This window comes from Phyllobates terribilis, unplaced genomic scaffold, assembly GCF_046119375.1.
Source record: "Phyllobates terribilis strain yellow unplaced genomic scaffold, ASM4611937v1 Scaffold_9__5_contigs__length_417890890, whole genome shotgun sequence".
Taxonomy (NCBI): Eukaryota; Metazoa; Chordata; class Amphibia; order Anura; family Dendrobatidae; genus Phyllobates; species Phyllobates terribilis.
The window spans coordinates 132,296,697-132,315,272 of record NW_027362769.1 but is presented as its reverse complement, the minus strand read 5'-3'; the positions used below and the strand labels follow the sequence as shown (position 1 = coordinate 132,315,272).

Sequence of the window (18,576 nt, the reverse complement as noted above, 5' to 3'; positions counted from 1 at the left end):
AGCAAACTCTTTGCGGGCTTTCATATGTCTTTCACTGAGGAGAGGCTTCCGTTGGGCCACTCTGCCATAAAAGCCCGACTGGTGGAGGGCTGCAGTGATAGTTGACTTTGTGGAACTTTCTCCCATCTCCCTACTGCATCTCTGGAGCTCAGCTACAGTGATCTTGGGGTTCTTCTTTACCTCTCTCACCAAGGCTCTTCTCCCACGATTGCTCAGTTTGGCTGGATGGCCAGGTCTAGGAATACTTCTGGTGGTCCCAAACTTCTTCCATTTAAGGATTATGGAGAACACTGTGCTCTTAGGAACCTTGAGTAATGCAGAAATTCTTTTATAACCTTGGCCAGATCTGTGCCTTGCCACAATTTTGTCTCTGAGCTCCTTGGGCAGTTCCTTTGAGCTCATTGTAAGGCAGCGCTAGTTATCATACTGGGGGATACTCGCTGCACTGGGTCAATTAAAGCACACCAGCCACGCTTTTCAGTTTTCACACTTCAGCAGTTTATTGCACTTCATATCACACAGTCCATCTTAGTGGCTCACCGGCATATTACACACATAACATTCGGGAGCCTTTCCAGTGACAGACACGTCCACTTGGCTCCAGTTACAGCCCTCAGCTAGGCAACAACATAAATGTCCATATAACGCAGTGTTTTTACCTTTGGCGGGGTTTAGCTGCTTCAGGGTTATTCTGCCACCACTGTGGCTTTACGGCTTCCCAGATGGGGGTCTCCAGCCCTCGTACCATCCAAGGCTACTGGTATGCTTACACAGCCAACATCCAGCCTCTGCCTTTCAGGCTCTTGCCTTCCAAGCCTCTGCCTTCCAAGGCTACTGGGATCGCTTACACAGCTAAGGATCCAGCCTCCCCCTTTCAGGCTTCAATAGGCCCCACACTGTAGCGGTGTCCCTCACAGGAACAGGCCTCATGCCTTACACACCCTATGTCAAGACTACCAGGGTTTATATATCCTGTAGTACACACCCACAGGACCTGTGCTGATGTCACAGTCATGTGATCAGACATTTTGTGTGCACAGGACCTGCACTATGTCACAGTCATGTGACCAGTCACCTGAGGGGGAGATACATGGTCAACCCAAAACACATCCTGGACCATTACAGTAATGCCAAGCAAGCCGCTGCATTACATATCCCCCCCCTCTGTTCAAACTTGTGGGGTTGAACACATAGTATACACAATTACCTCATAACCCACAGTTCACACCGAGACCATGTACTTGACAACTGCGCTGTTCAGCGCCTGGAACATTAGTCAACGACATTAGCCCATTCCTTAGGGACCTACCATGTGTCATTGTCACTGACTTCGTCAAGTCACATTTCCGGGTCGTAACTTTGTCAGACCTTCCCCTCTCCCAGCGGTCAGTCGTAACCTTGTCAGACCTCCCCCGCTCCCAGCTGTCAATGCAGCAGTGTGACTCACATGCCCTGGTATCTAAGGTCCGGTTCGACTCCGTACTGTCCCGTCCTCTATTGGGTCGTTTGTATGGGCCACTGACCCCTGAGTTTCTGGAGGTCTCACTACCTCTAAACCCACGCCCACTACTCTCAGGACATCTTGAAAGGTCCTTAACTTCAGCTGTAGCTGTTCTGTTATTTAGGGGGCCCTTTCTCTGTCTGATCTCACAATTTCTAGATGGCTGCCACTTTCTGCCGCTCAGGCGATTCTGTCTTTCCACTCACAGTCTAGCGAGATTCAACTGTTCTACCTCTCGCAGGTAGGTCACTCGGTACTCCATCAGCATGCGTACAGATGCGAGACCTTCTTCCGTTCCTACAGCGGAGAATGACACCATGCCGTCTTCATCTGGTATCTAGTCCTGACGATCACGTGGACTGCTTACTCTCATCACACCAGACTTCTTTACCATCGCCTGCATGGCTCAGCCATTTCTCCCAATGAGCTTTCTCACCAGAACATGAGGCACCCGGATGACCTCTTCCCGCAGACTGTGAGATTTTCTCATAAGCTCCAGTTGTCTAACGGCTTGTTCCATCTTCAACCGGAGAAACTGCTTCGTGCGAATACATCGCCAGTGTATGTCACTTAGGATTGCCACCCTCTTCACTGTGACTTCGGTCGTGGACAGGACCACCAGCTGTTTAGCTTCTGAGGTCGAGTACACCTCACAGGCTCCCACGGCCTTCTTAAACTCTTCATGCACGAACTCACTGGTGCACTCTTCTCTCAAATCCTCGTTTCCAGACGATCAACCAGCTCAGGTTTCAGGGACAACTGACTTCCAGCTACTTCACCCTGTATGCTTCCCCTGAGCTGACTCACAGCTACAACTTCAAGAATTTTCGTCTTGACCACTTCCAATTCATATTTATCTTCTGTTGACACACTCTTAGCTCTCCTCAGGTCCACCTTCTCATGGTATAAGGGAGTGAGTGTAACTTTTTTTTCCTTTTCCTTCTCCAAGGAGGCCTCGTTCACTGAGTCATACTTTGCCAGGTGACTTTTGAGCTTGAAAACTTCTTCCTCTAGCTCAGCTACTCGCCACTCAGCAGCCCATCTCTGAAGCTCTTCCTGCTTCAGCTGCTCCTTTAACAGTAGAGTTCTCTCAGACCTCTCTGTCTCAAATGTGCCCACTCGGCTCTCAACAGCCAGTCTCTCAAGCTTCTCTTGCATCATATGGGCTTGTAGCGACTCCTTGATCTCGGCTCCTACATCCACCGAATCATCCGAGCTCGTATTATTCAAGGAGGTATCTGTTTCATACCTCCCATCTCCAGTGGCCAACTCCTGGCCCTGGTCTGTGGCTTCTCTGATAGACTCCTCCATCTGTTTCCGCTCAGCTTCCATCTTGCTGATTCTTTCCTTAAGGCACGTCTCTGCCCTCTGGAGATTATCACAGAACGTCTGCAGCTCCTTCACCTGAGCTTCCAGACCTAGGGTCTTTCTGCGGAGATCACCATTTTCACCACGGGTGTCCTGCAGAGTGGTCTCAACCACTTGGCGCATGTGCTCTGCATCCGCTTTATCATCCTCTAGTTTTTCTTTAACCCTGAGGAGATCCTCATAGTCTCTCTTGATTTGTTGCAGTTCCCTATTGAACTTTTCATGCCTCTTTTCTGCCTCACGATCGTGACCAGACACTTCATCTTTTATTGCCTCTTTCAGGGCGGATAGCTCCTTGTCTCGCTGGTACAGAGAGTCCACCAGCCGCTCCTTCTCCTGCCTTAGAGGCTTTACTTGGTCCTGGCATTGCTGCAGCTCCCTCATGAGTTCACCATATTCCTTCTTGGAGTAACACAGCTCCTGTTTGAACTGTTCGCGCAGTCGTTCTAGGTTTTGTTCACGCCCAGAAACTTCATCCTGCAGCGCCTCTTTGAGGGCAGACAACCCTAACTGTACCAGGGAGAAGCGATCTTTCACCTCGCATAACTCATCTTCACACTCCGCTTTGTCAATCTCTAATTGAAAAACCTCCTCCTTGATTTTGCGGCGGTCCTCCTCTATTTCGTAGAATGCTTCCTTCCATTGGTTAACCTCCCCGTCGCTTCCCTCCAGGTCTTGCTGCCAGTTCCTCACAACCTGGTATATTTTCTGCTGTTCAGACTCCAGTTTCAGCTGGTCTGAGGACACGTTCTCCAGGTTTTCCCTTCGTTGCTGCACGTCACTCTGACACTGCTGCCTGATAGGCTCCAGCTCTTGGTCAGGACTGGCCGCCTCCTCTTTCAGGGCTGTCAGATCCTTCTGACTCAGAACTGTACCGGAGGTTGCTACTGGCAACGTCATCTCCTCTTCTGCCTCTACAGGAGGATCCACACTTGAAACAACGGCACACAGCATTACATTTTCTTTATTTTCACTTGCAGCAAAGGCTACAGGAGCAACCTTTTTGTGGCCCTTGCGCCGTCGACAATGAGAGGGGGACTCTCTCCCCTCGTCTAGCCCCTCCTGACTGACCTCTCTTCCTACTTTTGTAGTGTCACCGTCAGTTTCGTGGTCTGCGTCACTCCCTATGGTGTCGTGGACCAACAAGTCACCTCCCACCTTGACATCACCCCCTTCTACTGGAGCTACTCCATTATCAACGGTCACATTGTCATTTTTAGGCGGTACCAACCCACCACCAGTAAATTTTTTTGATTTTCTATACTACACGCTGTTTTGAACAACCGCCCCTTTTTTAGACTCCACCCCCTTTTTAACAACCATACCGGTAGGGGAATTTTTGCAAGAAAAATCAACAATAGTCTTAGGACTCAGTTCACAACAGCTCTTACCACCTCCCCGGGCACTCTGGGAAAACAATGGCGTCCCTGGAGAGTTCACGGAATGGTCTACTGCCGCCATTCCATACGGTGCCCACAGCTCCTGCCGTTCGTGCACCATGTCCCGCAGACGTTTCTCAAATTCCTGCTGCGGTTTTAACCGGCACTCTAATCGCTCAAAAGCTTCATTTTCTTTTGCTGCTCCATTCACAGCCATTGTGGTACACTATTCACACACACCGCTCTCCCCAGAAAATTTTCATGGCCCCACCGAGCCACAGCAAACCAGGTTTGAGTGCGACGACAATTTTCGTAACCCCTGCCGAGTTACCGCAAGACGCTTTAATCTTCGTGACCCCGCCGAGTCACAGCAAGATGCTTTAATCTTCGTGACCCCGCCGAGTCACAGCAAAACCGGGTTTGAGTGCGACAACAATCTTTGCAACCCCACCGAGTTGCAGCCAGATGCTTTAATCTTCGTGACCCCGCCGAGCCACAGCAAGATACTTGCATCCACACTCGTCGTTCAATGCCGTTACCTCTAGGAACAAGGCTGCCGTTGCCCCTAGCAACCGGGCTGCGGTTGCCCCTAGCAACCGGGCTGCAGTTGCCTGCATTCTCGAACCATATGTAAGGCAGCGGTAGTCATCATACTGGTGGATACTCGCTGCACCGGGTCAATTAAAGCACACCAGCCACGCTTTTCAGTTTTCACACTTCAGCAGTTTATTGCACTTCATAACTGCTTATCACACAGTCAATATTAGTGGCCCACCGGCATATTACACACATAACATTCAGGAGCCTTTCCAGTGACAGACACGTCCACTTGGCTCCAGTTACAGCCCTCGGCTAGGCAACAACATAAATGTCCATATAACACAGTGTTTTTACCTTTGGCGGGTTTAGCTGCTTCAGGGTTATTCTGCCACTACTGTGGCTTTACAGCTTCCCAGATGGGGGTCTCCAGCCCTCGTACCATCCAAGGCTACTGGTATGCTTACACAGCCAACATCCAGCCTCTGCCTTTCAGGCTCTTGCCTTCCAAGCCTCTGCCTTCCAAGGCTACTGGGATCGCTTACACAACTAAGAATCCAGCCTCCGCCTTTCAGGCTTCAATAGGCCTCACTAGGCCTCACACTCTAGCGGTGTCCCTCACAGGAACAGGCCTCACACCTTACATACCCTATGTCAAGACTACCAGGGTTTATATATCCTGTAGTACACACCCACAGGACCTGTGCTGATGTCACAGTCATGTGATCAGACATTCTTTGTGCACAGGACCTGCACTATGTCACAGTCATGTGACCAGTCACCTGAGGGGGAGGTACATGGTCAGCCCAAAACACATCCTGGACCATTACAGTAATGCCAAGCAAGCCGCTGCATTACATCATGATTCTCATTTGGTCTGACATGCACTGTGAGCTGTGAGGTCTTATATAGACAGGTGTGTGCCTTTTCAAATCAAGTCCTATCAGTTTAATTAAACACAGCTGGACTCCAATGAAGGAGTAGAACCACCTCAAGGAGGATCACAAGGAAATGGACAGCATGTGACTTAAATATGAGTGTCTCAGCAAAGGGTCTGAATACTTATGACCATGTGATGTTTCAGTTTTTCTTTTTAATAAATTTGCAAAAATTTCAACATTTCTGTTTTTTTCAGTCAAGATGGGGTGCAGAGTGTACTTTAATTAGAAAAAAATGAACTTTTTAGAATTTACCAAATGGCTGCAATGAAACAAAGAGTGAAAAATGTAAAGGGGTCTGAATACTTTCCATACCCACTGTATATATATATCCCATCCTGGTATATACGTCCCTTATCATGCGCCCTATCCTGGTATATATATCCCCCATCCTGGTATATGTCCCCCATTTTGCCGTTCTGTAATGCATAGAAAAAAATAACCATTATACTCATTTTCCCTCCGCTTCCCCACCATGCGGCCTCCTCTTCTGAAGCCGGCAGCTGACTTCAGCATGCAAGCGACGGGAGCACATGACGTCACTGCCATGTATCCCCAGTCACGTGCACACCGACATCAGCTGCTGGCCTCTGATTGGCCGACAGCGTGTATAGCCACACAAAGTCCCGACGGGTCTGTGTACCACAATACACTTCAGCTGAATGTGCGTCTGAAGATGCACATATAGTTGAAGTTTGTGCGGTCTTCGACGGGCCCCTCACCCTCACTGGCCAAGTGGTGGTCACGACCTCAGCGACCATTGTTGTTATGCCCCTGGCCTCAACACATGATTCCCCCTCTTAGTTCAGATGGTTTAAATTTAGACCCATTTTATGTTGTCCGGTTCGTCTAATTCTTTTACTAATCTAAATGTTGTGTCCATATTATTTATCCTAGAACGTGCCTGTATTGTGTAGGACATTGTAGAAAATTTATTTTGGTAATTTTTTTAATTGCATTTAAGGTTTGAAGACCATTGTGGGGGCCCTGATCCAGTCGGTTAAGAAACTTTCAGATGTGGTCATTCTCACAGTGTTTTGTCTGAGTGTCTTTGCACTAATAGGACTGCAGCTATTTATGGGACACCTAAGGAATAAATGTGTGTATCTCCCAAATGGTTATCCTTTAGATATTGAAGAATATGTGAAGAATGAAAGTAAGTCATGTTGTAACTCTATGTCTGCTCAAGAAATCCATATTCAAAAATGTATTAATTTCTTAAAGAGTAACTTAACTTGCTTTATTTTATTGTAGATCAGTTTTTGCTATGTCATGAATCTTTTGAATGTACTTCATTGCCTTATCTTGATTCCTTTTCTTTCAAACTCCTTGCTGAAAAGGCTGTTTTGTCTGCCTTGTTCATGCATTTGGAGAAGCTGTTTTGAACTGCAGGTCTATCAAATACCTGTACTTCTGTGTGAGCTTCTCTGCTCCCCTCACCCATGCACAGACACTACATTGTGTGCACAATCATTAGGCAAGTGAGTATTTTGACCATATCATCCTCTTTCTGCATATTTTCCACCTTCGAGCTGCATAAACTTGAATGCTTTTGGACAAAGCTGATCAGGTGATGTGTATTTGTGTCATGAGGGAGAGTGTGTCATATACACCTGTCCCTGGTCTGGACTCTGCTTCATCTGCCCCAGTCCGTTTATCTTTCTTGTGCTACACGTCAGACTTTGCCGGTGGTCTGGCATGCTTCCATGTGATGACCTGCCTGAGCCTATTTAAGGGCTTCTTAGACACACACCTGAGCATTGGTATTGAATCGTGCATAGCAGCCTGGCTGTGAGCTGCAGGTTGTCTCCTATATACCAGCAGCCACTGGTACCTCTAAGTACTTGTCTGCTGCTTCTAGTGACTCCGAAGTTCTGTCAGCTTCCTGTCCCCGGGTCTCCTGGACCTCTTCTCTGTGTCCACCTATGGTTTTCAGGACATCTTCCTGGCTGTGTACGGCTTCCTTGGTTGTTGTCTTTCCCGTTACTCTGAAGTGTTATCTGCTACCTGCTTGTGGTTTCCTGCACTACACCTGTTTGCCTGCAGTTTCCTGATGTCCTCCACCTACCTGTGGTTTCTTGCACTCCACCTGTTTGCCTGCGTTTTAATGACAATCTCAGCCTGCCTGTGGTTTCTACTCACCACCTGCTTGCCTGCAGTTTAGTGATATCCTCCGCCTGCCTATGATTTCCTGCACTCCAGCTGCTTGCCTGCGGTTTAATGACATCCTCCGCCTGCTTGTGGTTTATTGCACTGCACCTGATTACCTGCGGTTTGATGATGTCCTCCGCTAGTCTGTGGTTTCCTGCACTCCTCCTGCTTGCCTGCAATTTCCTGATGTACTCAGCTTGCGTACAATTTCCTGACATCCTTTGGCCTTCAGTTTCGTGACATCCTCTGTTTGCCTGCGGTTTCCTGATGTCCTCTGCTTGCCTGCGGCTTCCTGCACTCCACCTGTTTGTCTGCAGTTTCCTGATGTCCTCCGCCTGCCTGCGGTTTCCAGCATTCCACCTGACTACCTACAATTTTCAGTCCCTCTACTCCAACCTGCTCCACCGACGCCTGTGGTCCATGTGCCCACCTGGCCAAAATGTGAATTTATTGTAATTAATTTCTGCGCAAATTCAGCAATATACCACAATTTTTCAGAACTGTAATGAGCCATCAAAAGATTAAAAAGATGTAAAAAATCATTATACTCAACTTTCCGGCCACTTTGCTACTCACCGCCACGAGTCTGGTCCTCGCCGCATCTTCAAATCCCCCGCTGCTCACAATAGAATCTTTGGTCCTCTGTGCTGGACTTACAGGTGTCATGGCACTCGGGAGGGTTCTGCGCATGCATGATGACCTCTCGCGTGCTTCCACAAAACCCTCCAAGGTGCAAGGACAACCAGAAGTCCAGCACAGTACAACAGGACTAAAGATTCCATCTTGAGGGGCAGTAGAATGGAACATGAGGCGAGGACCAGACGGGTGGTGGTGAGGAGCGGTGGCCAAAAAAAGACATTTAACTGACTGAAAATAAAAAATTGTTGCTTGGTCTGGAGAACTCGGCTTGTCCGTGCATCACACCAGTATAACTATAGCTGTACCTGCCATAGCAGGGCAGGAGGTTAAGCGGGCCAACTCAGGTACTAAAATGCTGCATCTTTTTGAAGCGGATAACACATTGTTGGCTTTCTACTGTTTGGCACTACTATATATGTTTATTGATATAATCAAAGCAATTAATTTTTTTTTACCAATGCAGCTGTTCCATTTTCTTGTCATTTTCATCTCACTTTGCTGTGGAGTCCAATGAATTTTAGCTACACCCCTGCTGACACCAAGATTTTTCAGTAAACTCTATGTACAACTTTTTATCTCCCATGGTAGCAGACTATATATTTGCTGCCGGGTTCTACCTATAGTTACAGCAGATCGATGAGAAGTGCAGTAGCAGGACACCCTGTTATCACCTCGACATCGGGATCCTTCTATCAAAAATGGATTGTCCTAAGTGGACAGCCCCTTTAAATGCAACAGTTAAAACACCATTTATATAAATACATGAGTAAAATAAAATAACCAGTTTGTATACCTAATGATTTCCTTGTAGACATTTTAGACGTTAAGCCTGCAACAATAGATTGCACTTTTGTTCCAGTTCTATGAGTGATGTTAATCTAATGTGTCTTTCAAGCCTGAAGCTGTAATGATAGCATTGATTAAATTACATTGTAAAATGTTACGTTCACATACAAATTGTTTCAATGTTGTACATCTGTATCTTCAGCTAAATGACGCACATTAGTTCATGCTTGTCTCATCAAGAGTCAGGTCATCTATCGGAGAGCAGGCAACGGTGGTTCTCATGCCAGGGAGCACCTGCAGATTAGACTTGCTGGGCATTGTGATATATTTCCTACTCTAGATTTAATGGCGTTCATAGACTCTAGAGACAAAGATGAGATTGGTGCCAGGTTCTGCCAATCAGGACAGTAGGGCCATCATTTGTTTTCTTCTCCATTTTTATAACCTCTGGGTCAATTCTCCACCTCTGTTTTTTTTTTGGAGAGGAGAGTCCTTCACGAGTTCTTGCCACCTAATACCAGTAAAGATGAGACCAGCCAATGTCATATCCTGGTCTCCAAGGGGCTCATAAAAATGGAATAGTTTCTCCACATGTGTAAAAATAAAAAAATAAAAATACCGTATATGAATCAGCCATAACTAGGAATGAGCAGACCTGTGGAAGTTTGGTTTCTAGTACCCGAACCGAACTTTAGTCCAAAGTTCGGTTTGGGTAGCAGACCTGTACCCGAACTTGTACCAGAACCCAAACCCCATTGAAAACAATGAACACCCAAAGTTTGGAGTTGGAAAATTCTCTCACTCTCGTTCTCTCTATCTCTCTCCTTCCGAATTTCCATCAAAACTCAACTTTGCAACGGACTTCCGGGAGACATCCGGGTTCTGAGTTTAGCACCGTGTCCAGTACGAACCCCAAACTTTTAAGTTTGGGGTCACTCATCTCTAGCCATAACATTAAACCACTGACAAATAAAATGAATAATATTGACTATTGTCTAATTACAACGGGATACAATCAAGGGTAAGATACATTTGGCATCATGTGAACAGTAAATTTTTGAAGTTCATGTGATAAAACAAGAAAAAATGGGCAAGACTATATGGTTCAATTTCACAGAAGAGTTACTGTAGAACGAGTGGCTGAAAAAGTAATCGTCAGCAATTATAGAAAGGTTTACGAACATACAGGGTGGCCTCTGATATATCCAAATCCCCATGTTAATCCTTGCCTACTGAAAAGCACCTATGGTTGGTCCTGGAATTCATGTGGATGTTACTGTGACACACTGGCGGTCAAAGACAGAAAAAGCCCCATGTGCAAGAACAATATATGAGCCCTTGGCAGTCCAATAGCCCATCATAATTCTTTATATATTAGAAAAAACTTTTTGACAGAGAGGGTGATCAATGAGTGGAACAGGCGACCATGAGAGGTGGTGACTTGAGTTCTTCAATGGAAGTCTCCAAGCAGATGCTGGACAGACATCTGTCTGAGATGGTTTAGTGAATCCTGGATTCAGCAGGGGGTTGGACACGATGACCCCGTAGGTCTCTTCCAACTCTAACATTTTATGATTCTAATGCACAATTCCACCTACAGTACTTTGGAGGTAGAAATGGGCCCCTCACCACTTGGGCCCCTGTGTAGCTACACAGGTTGCACCAATGATATGTCCGCCCTTGATTTGACATCTTCCATCTACTTAATTATTGTTTATGTCCACAGAACACATCAAAGTAAAGCTAGATTTTGATGTGGTCATAAATCAGCTGAGAGGAGCTCAGAAAAAGACTGATAAGAAAGTTACAAAGTCCCCATCAGACTGCTCTCACTGACGGATCCTCAGATATTTACAGCCAGCAATAGACAGAGGCTATAGAAGGAAAACGGGAAAACATTTTTAATGGAGCCAAATAGTAAGAAATTAGTTTTAGCCCAAAATATATGCATTTAAAGAAAAAAAAAATACCCCGAAGGTATACATAGCATTTAAATCATGGTTGCCCCTCAATAGCAAAGATGTAGCAGGGATACAGCAACAAGACCTCCTTCCATCACCTTTACTCCAGAATTCCAAAAATATAGAGAGGGGATGTCCAAAGGGGTCAATTCTGTAATTTGCCTCTTAAAATGTATTTAAAAGGGGAATCTTTGTATCAAGATGGATGTCCAGCCCTTGTGTAACCGTTTAATTGTATTTTTTTGCTATTTTGCAGGTGTTATTTATAAAGAGAGAGGTCAGAAGGATCCTTTGCTTTGTGGTAACGGCTCAGATGCTGGGTAAGTACATAGTTAATAAACTGCCTTTTGTGATTTAAGGGATACGTTTAGGCAGTGTCCGATCATCCAGTAATCCAGTAGTTGGCCATTAGCCAGTTGGTAAACTACATGTTTGAGTACTCCTATCTAATTATTAGAGGCGCAGCTAATGGCACCTGGGCAATATCGTGGATCCAGTCTCCAAGCCAAGAACAAAATAAAAATATTTTCTTATAACTGTGCAAAATTTAGACAAAAAAGAGGGATGCACATGGTCATGCCAATGGCACTTATAATGTACACACATAAACACAGTATATACTGTACACACATAAACACATCATATACTGAACACACACAAACACAGCATATACTGTACACACATAAACACAGCATTATCTGTACATACAACCACAGCATATAAACACATAAACTACATATACTATACACATAATCACAGCATATACTGTACACACATAATCACAGCATATACTGTACACACATAATCACAGCATATACTGTAAACCCATAAACAGCATATAATGTACACACGTAAACAAAGCATATACTGTACACACAAACACAGCATATAATGTACACACAAACACAGCATATAGTGTACATATAAACACAGCATATACTGTACACACTATGACAAAGTCACGGGGAAAGTACTGGAAGGGAGATATGTAGTGACGCGCCCCTGGACCTGTGCCAAGTAGCGTTGCGCACGCGGGGGCCTACCCGGAGCCGGATCTGATAGGGGTAGTAGTTTCGTGGCGGTGACCCGGTCCGTGCCCAGGGAGTCAAACTAAGTGGCAGTGCTTGTCAGAAGATGTTATATTGCTCGACTACGCCACCCGTTGAATGCGGTTATGAGACCGCCGCTGCAGGGCAGACCGCTGAGGCCGGTGGTACGGTTGTGCAGCGTGGATGGTATTGTTATGTTCTGCTACCAGAGCTAAGGAAAGAGAGGAGATCTGTCCCTACGATAGAACTCAGCTGAATCCCTACGATGTAACAGGGGACCTGATCCTGCGATCAGACCTGCTAAAGTCCTAAGCTAGTCTGTACGGAGACCTATAGATGTGGGGAAGGAATCCCTACAAGTACTAAGGACTGGGAGGAATATGGGACACCTCCTAACAGAAATAGTAGCAGACAGACGAACAAACAAAATATATAGAACATAGAGGTCAGTAGACCAAGCAAACTAACAGAGCAAGACACAGAGCACAGGCTAGCTAGAAAGTAGATATACAATGAAGTCCAGCAAAGCCAGAAGGGCGGAGCAGGATTAAATAGGCCAACAAGGTCATGTGACCAGCAAAGGAAAAAAAACCTAAGAGCAAGGTTCTAACAGTACCCCCCCTTCTAAGAGGATCCTCCGGATCCCCTAGGACCAGGCTTATCAGGAAATCTCCTGTGAAACGCTCTGATAAGTCTGGACGCGGAAACATCATCCGACCTCACCCAAGAGTTATCCTCGGGACCGAAACCTTTCCAGGCCACAAGATACTGCAAACTACCTCTATACCGTCTAGAGTTAAGGATGCGAGAAATTTCATATTCCCCGTCCTCCACCACCGGAGGAACAGAGGCAGAGGCGTCACAATCCGATACAACAGCTTTTTTCAACAGAGAGACATGAAATACCGGATTAATTCTCCAGGAGGTAGGAACCTCCAACCTAACAGCAGATTGGTTGACAACCTGAAGCACCTTAAAGGGCCCTACAAACTTGGGACCCAATTTCTTTGAAGGAATCCTCAACCGCAGATTCCTAGAGGACAACCAAACCATGTCACCAACAGCGAACAAAACCTCCTGTCATTTCCTATCAAAGTAGTCTTTAGATTTTCTGTTGGCCTCCTGAAGATTACCACGCACATCCGTCCAAACTCTCTCCAAATCACCGGAAAAATTCTCCTCCTCAGGCACGGCAGATCCCAACTTGGAGAACGACCCAAACGACGGATGTCTCCCAGAACAACAAAAAAAAGGCGAACAACCAGCAGAAGAAGATGTATGATTGTTCAGAGCAAATTCAGCAAGTGGCAGAAACTCAGACCACCCCTCTTGATTGTCTGCCACAAAACAACGCAAGAACTGCTCAACATCCTGGTTTTTCCTTTCTGTCTGGCCATTAGATTCAGGATGATATCCGGACGAGAACGACAAATGAACTCCCAACCTATCACAAAAGGCACGCCAAAAACGAGCCATGAACTGAGGACCCCTATCAGAAACAATGTCAGTAGGAACGCCATGAAGTCTGACAATTTCCTTGACAAAGGCCTTAGCGAGAGTTTTAGCGCAGGGCAGTTTGACGAAAGGAACCAAGTGACACATCTTGCTAAAACGGTCCACGACCACCCAGATGACAGTAAAACCCTCAGAGGGGGGAAGGTCAGTTATAAAGTCCATAGCCAAATGTGTCCAAGGAGCACTGGGAACCTCCAAAGGACAAAGCAACCCCGCAGCAGGAGTATGTGAGGACTTCGATCTAGCACATATAGTACATTGACGCACCCACTTAATGACTTCCTTCTGCCATCCAGGCCACCAAAAACTGCGACCCACCAGTCTCTTGGTCTCAGAGATTCCGGGATGACCTGCCAACCGAGATTCGTGACACTCAACAAACAAATCTCTCCTAAAGGTCCCAGGCACAAACAACCTCCCATGAGGAGTGTTAGAAGGGGCATTCTCCTGTGCTTTAAGAATCTCATTTTCCAAAATGGAGTCCAAAGCAGCTATCACAACACCTTCTTGTAAAATGTTCTCCTCTTTCTCAGCACCGACTATGGGAGAAAAACTGCGAGACAAGGCATCCGCCTTAACATTCTTAGTACCAGGGATGTAAGTAACGGAGAAATTAAACCGCGAGAAAAACAGTGCCCACCTAGCCTGACGGGCATTCAGGCGCTTGGCAGCATCAAGATATATCAGATTTTTATGATCCGTAAGAACCTGAACGGGAAATTCCGCACCTTCCAAGAAGTGGCGCCAGTGTTCAAATGCGAGTTTAATAGCCAATAATTCCCGATTACCAATATCGTAATTCAGTTCAGTCTCCGAAAAATTTTTTGAAAAAAAGGCACAGGGATGTAATCCATCCCCGTTATCCTGAGACAATACTGCGCCAACCCCCACAGAGGAAGCATCAACCTCAACCAAAAACGGCCTAGTAACATCAGGCTGCATAAGGATGGGAGCAGAGGTGAACCTCTCCTTGAGATACACAAAAGCTTCAATGGCCTCAGAAGACCACTGAACCGCATCAGCACCTTTCCTGGTGAGATCAGTCAGAGGTTTGACAATACTAGAAAAATTTTTTATGAATTTTCTGTAGTAATTGGCGAAACCCAAAAACCTCTGTATCGATTTCAAACCAATAGGCCTAGGCCATTCCTGTACAGCCTGAACCTTAACCGGATCCATCTCAAAACCTTTGCTGGAGATAATGTAGCCCAAAAAACTAATTCTCTGTACAGCGAACTCACATTTCTCCAGCTTAGCAAAAAGCGAATTGTCCATTAATAACTGTAATACCTCACGCACGCTCCGCCAATGAGACTCCAGATCTGGCGAATAAATCAAAATGTCATCCAAATACACAACCACATTTTTACCGATCAAAGGTCTAAGGATGTCATTAATCAGATTCTGAAAAAATGCAGGAGCATTAGTAAGACCAAAAGGCATAACCAGATTCTCAAAATGACCCACAGGAGTGTTAAAAGCAGTCTTCCATTCGTCACCCTCCTTCATGCGCAACAGATTGTATGCCCCCTTAAGGTCAATTTTAGAGAACCACTTGGCCCCCATTAACTGGTTAAACAGATCAGGAATCAATGGCAGTGGGTAAGGATTGCGTACAGTAATTTTGTTAATCTCACGAAAATCCAGACAAGGACGTAAACCGCCGTCCTTTTTTTTTACAAAAAAAAATCCAACCGCCACAGGAGACTTAGAGGGCCTAATGTGACCGGCGGCCAAACTTGTCTGTATGAATTCCTCCAAAGCCTTCCTCTCAGGAATAGTAAGGTTAAATAAACGACTTTTAGGAAGAGTCGCTCCAGGGACAAATTCAATAGAACAATCATAGTCTCTATGGGGAGGCAAAACCTGCGATTCCTTCTCAGAAAAAACTCTCCAAAAATCCTGAATAGGAACAGGCAATTCTCCCCTATCCAAAGCTGCAATACGCCCGTTACAACACTTGTCATAACATTTATGGCTCCAGGATTTAATTTCACTGGTAGACCAATCCAGTACAGGATTGTGAAATTTTAACCAGGGCAATCCCAATATTACTGGAGAAGGCAAGTTATTCAACACTACCAAATCCAATTTCTCATGGTGAACACCATTAATAGTGAGAGGAATTTCACAGACCTTGAGAGTAATATTCTTCAAAGGGGAACCATCCACAGAAACCACAGCAATGGGGGATGATAAAGGTTCAGGTTTTAAATTGAGTCTTTCCACGAATCCCCCATCAATTACATTCAGAGTAGACCCGCAATCAACAAACACTCAAAATTCCATTAATTTTTTCTGAGCAATCGTGGAAGCAGCTAAAAATATACCCTTGGAATTTAAACAGGCAATACGGGCGTGACTGACCTTTTTTTTTTCTTTCTTCATACGAAGCTCACAGCCTTTAATCAAATGACCAGATTTTCCGCAATAGAAACACAAGCCTTCAGAAAATCGACGATCTTTTTCTTGAGAGCGAGGTGCCACCGATCCAATCTCCATCGGTTCACCACTGTTAGTACACACATTCTCATAACCAGAAACTGACATAGCAGAGGATTTGCTCTCATTAACCCTTGCACGCAGTCTTCTATCCACCCGTATAGCTAATTGCATAGCCTGTTGCAAATCTTCAGGTGTAGGATAAGCAATTAGCAGGTCTTTAACCCTTTCACTGAGCCCAGCAAGAAATAGACTTTTCAGAGCAGAATTGTTCCACCCTGTTTGAGTAGACCAACGACGGAAATGAGTACAATATTTTTCCACATTACCTGATCCCTGTTTTAAACGTCTCAACTCAGTCTCAGCTGATGCGACACGGTCAGGATCATCATATAATAGTCCCAAAGCAGAAAAAAAACTATCCACTGATCTGAAGCATGTATCACTAGGTTGCAAAGAAAAGGCCCACTCCTGAGGCTCTTTGCGCAAAAGTGACATTATGAACCCTACGCGCTGGGATTCATCCCCAGAGGACTTAGGTCTCAAACGAAAATACAATAAGCAAGCATTTTTAAATGAAAAAAATTCTCGTTGTTCACCAAAAAATAAATCCGGCAAACATACCTTAGGCTCCAAGAAATGTGCTCCAGGACAGCTACTCACGTGCTGACGGAGCTCGGCCACCTCCAGAGAGAGTCCCTGCAGGCGATGAGCCAAATCCTGAACCAACACCATGATGGAACAGAAAAATCTTTCCTTAGAGAATTTGCAGGCTGGACTTACTGTTATGTTCTGCTACCAGAGCTAAGGAAAGAGAGGAGATCTGTCCCTACGATAGAACTCAGCTGAATCCCTACGATGTAACAGGGGACCTGATCCTGCGATCAGACCTGCTAAAGTCCTAAGCTAGTCTGTACGGAGACCTATAGATGTGGGGAAGGAATCCCTACAAGTACTAAGGACTGGGAGGAATATGGGACACCTCCTAACAGAAATAGTAGCAGACAGACGAACAAACAAAATATATAGAACATAGAGGTCAGTAGACCAAGCAAACTAACAGAGCAAGACACAGAGCACAGGCTAGCTAGAAAGTAGATATACAATGAAGTCCAGCAAAGCCAGAAGGGCGGAGCAGGATTAAATAGGCCAACAAGGTCATGTGACCAGCAAAGGAAAAAAAACCTAAGAGCAAGGTTCTAACAGGTATAACCCCCAATGGGAGGGGTATGGCCTCAGGGCAGCGGACGTGGATGATGAAACACTCAGAGACGGTGCGGTGTCGTTCAGGGTCTTTACTGGTGGCAAAGGTAGACCCTCCCGGAGTACTGGCTAGCGATCGGGGCCTGGTCAGTCCGTGAGCAGATGGAATCTCCCCTGGCCAGGCGGAGTTGTAGGCCTCCCCAACTAATCGTACTCTTCTGGCTACCTTGCTAGAGGCGGGTAAAAGTAGCCCACGTCCCTGAGTGTACCGTGTGGTGCTCACCCGTATGGCCGGTGACTCGGGGCCTTCTGGTAGCTTCCGCTCCACGACGGCGGTGCTGGTCCCTTGCGTGTGACCGTGCCTTCGGGTTTCTTGGCCAGAGGACCTGAAATCCCCTGCCGGTCGGTTTCTGCTGCTGGGTAAGGAATCATCCCCACAGCCTCGGACTCCGGGTCCGGTCAGAACTCTTCAATCAGGGCGAGCTCTACAGCTTCCAGCCCCTGATCTCTTTTAGCACAGCTCCCACAGAGCTCCTGATCTTTCTTTCCCTAAAGCTGCTCCACTACAGACCAGACTGTGTCTCTGTCTGTGTTCTCTCACTCTACTCTACTCTCTAACCCTGCCTCAGCCCCAGCTTTATATAGGGGAAGTTCTTCCCCTCCCAGGACTGGGCAGGAGGTGTGGTATGCTTAGGATTCCTGACCAGGAGACCTCCCACCTGCTCACAGACGTAATATGGCTATTACTGTGGAAACCAGACCCCTGGGGTGCCACATTCCCCCCTAGTGAAATTTAGTACTCCGGGACTAAACATATTTTTGTAAACAAAACAAGTTATAAACAGAAACAGCATAACAAAGAAAAACACATTATGATGGTCACGGCGTGTCCGCAACCGGGTGCAGTTTTTGAAGAAAACAAGGGTGTCCATTTCACCAAGGAACAGGGAGCCGTAACCAGGTAGGGGTCTGTCCTACCCCGAGTCTTTAACAGTCTTAGTCCTTTCCTGGGTTACGCTCCAAACATATATACAAAGGATTCCGGATAATCCATTAAAGACACCTATGAAATAACTAGAGATACATAATTATTTACAAGCAACAATA

The 18,576-nt window shown here is 46.0% G+C and overlaps 1 protein-coding gene across 1 annotated transcript in view; it reads left to right on the top strand.

The window, feature by feature from the left end:
- LOC141161753 (sodium channel protein type 2 subunit alpha-like) overlaps window positions 1-18,576 on the top strand; it is a 231,400-nt gene that overhangs the window by 104,821 nt on the left and 108,003 nt on the right. The window contains exons 7-8 of the mRNA XM_073647026.1: window positions 6,688-6,879; window positions 11,517-11,580. Coding sequence (XP_073503127.1) covers window positions 6,688-6,879; window positions 11,517-11,580 — 256 coding nt within the window. The remainder of the gene's footprint in view (window positions 1-6,687; window positions 6,880-11,516; window positions 11,581-18,576) is intronic.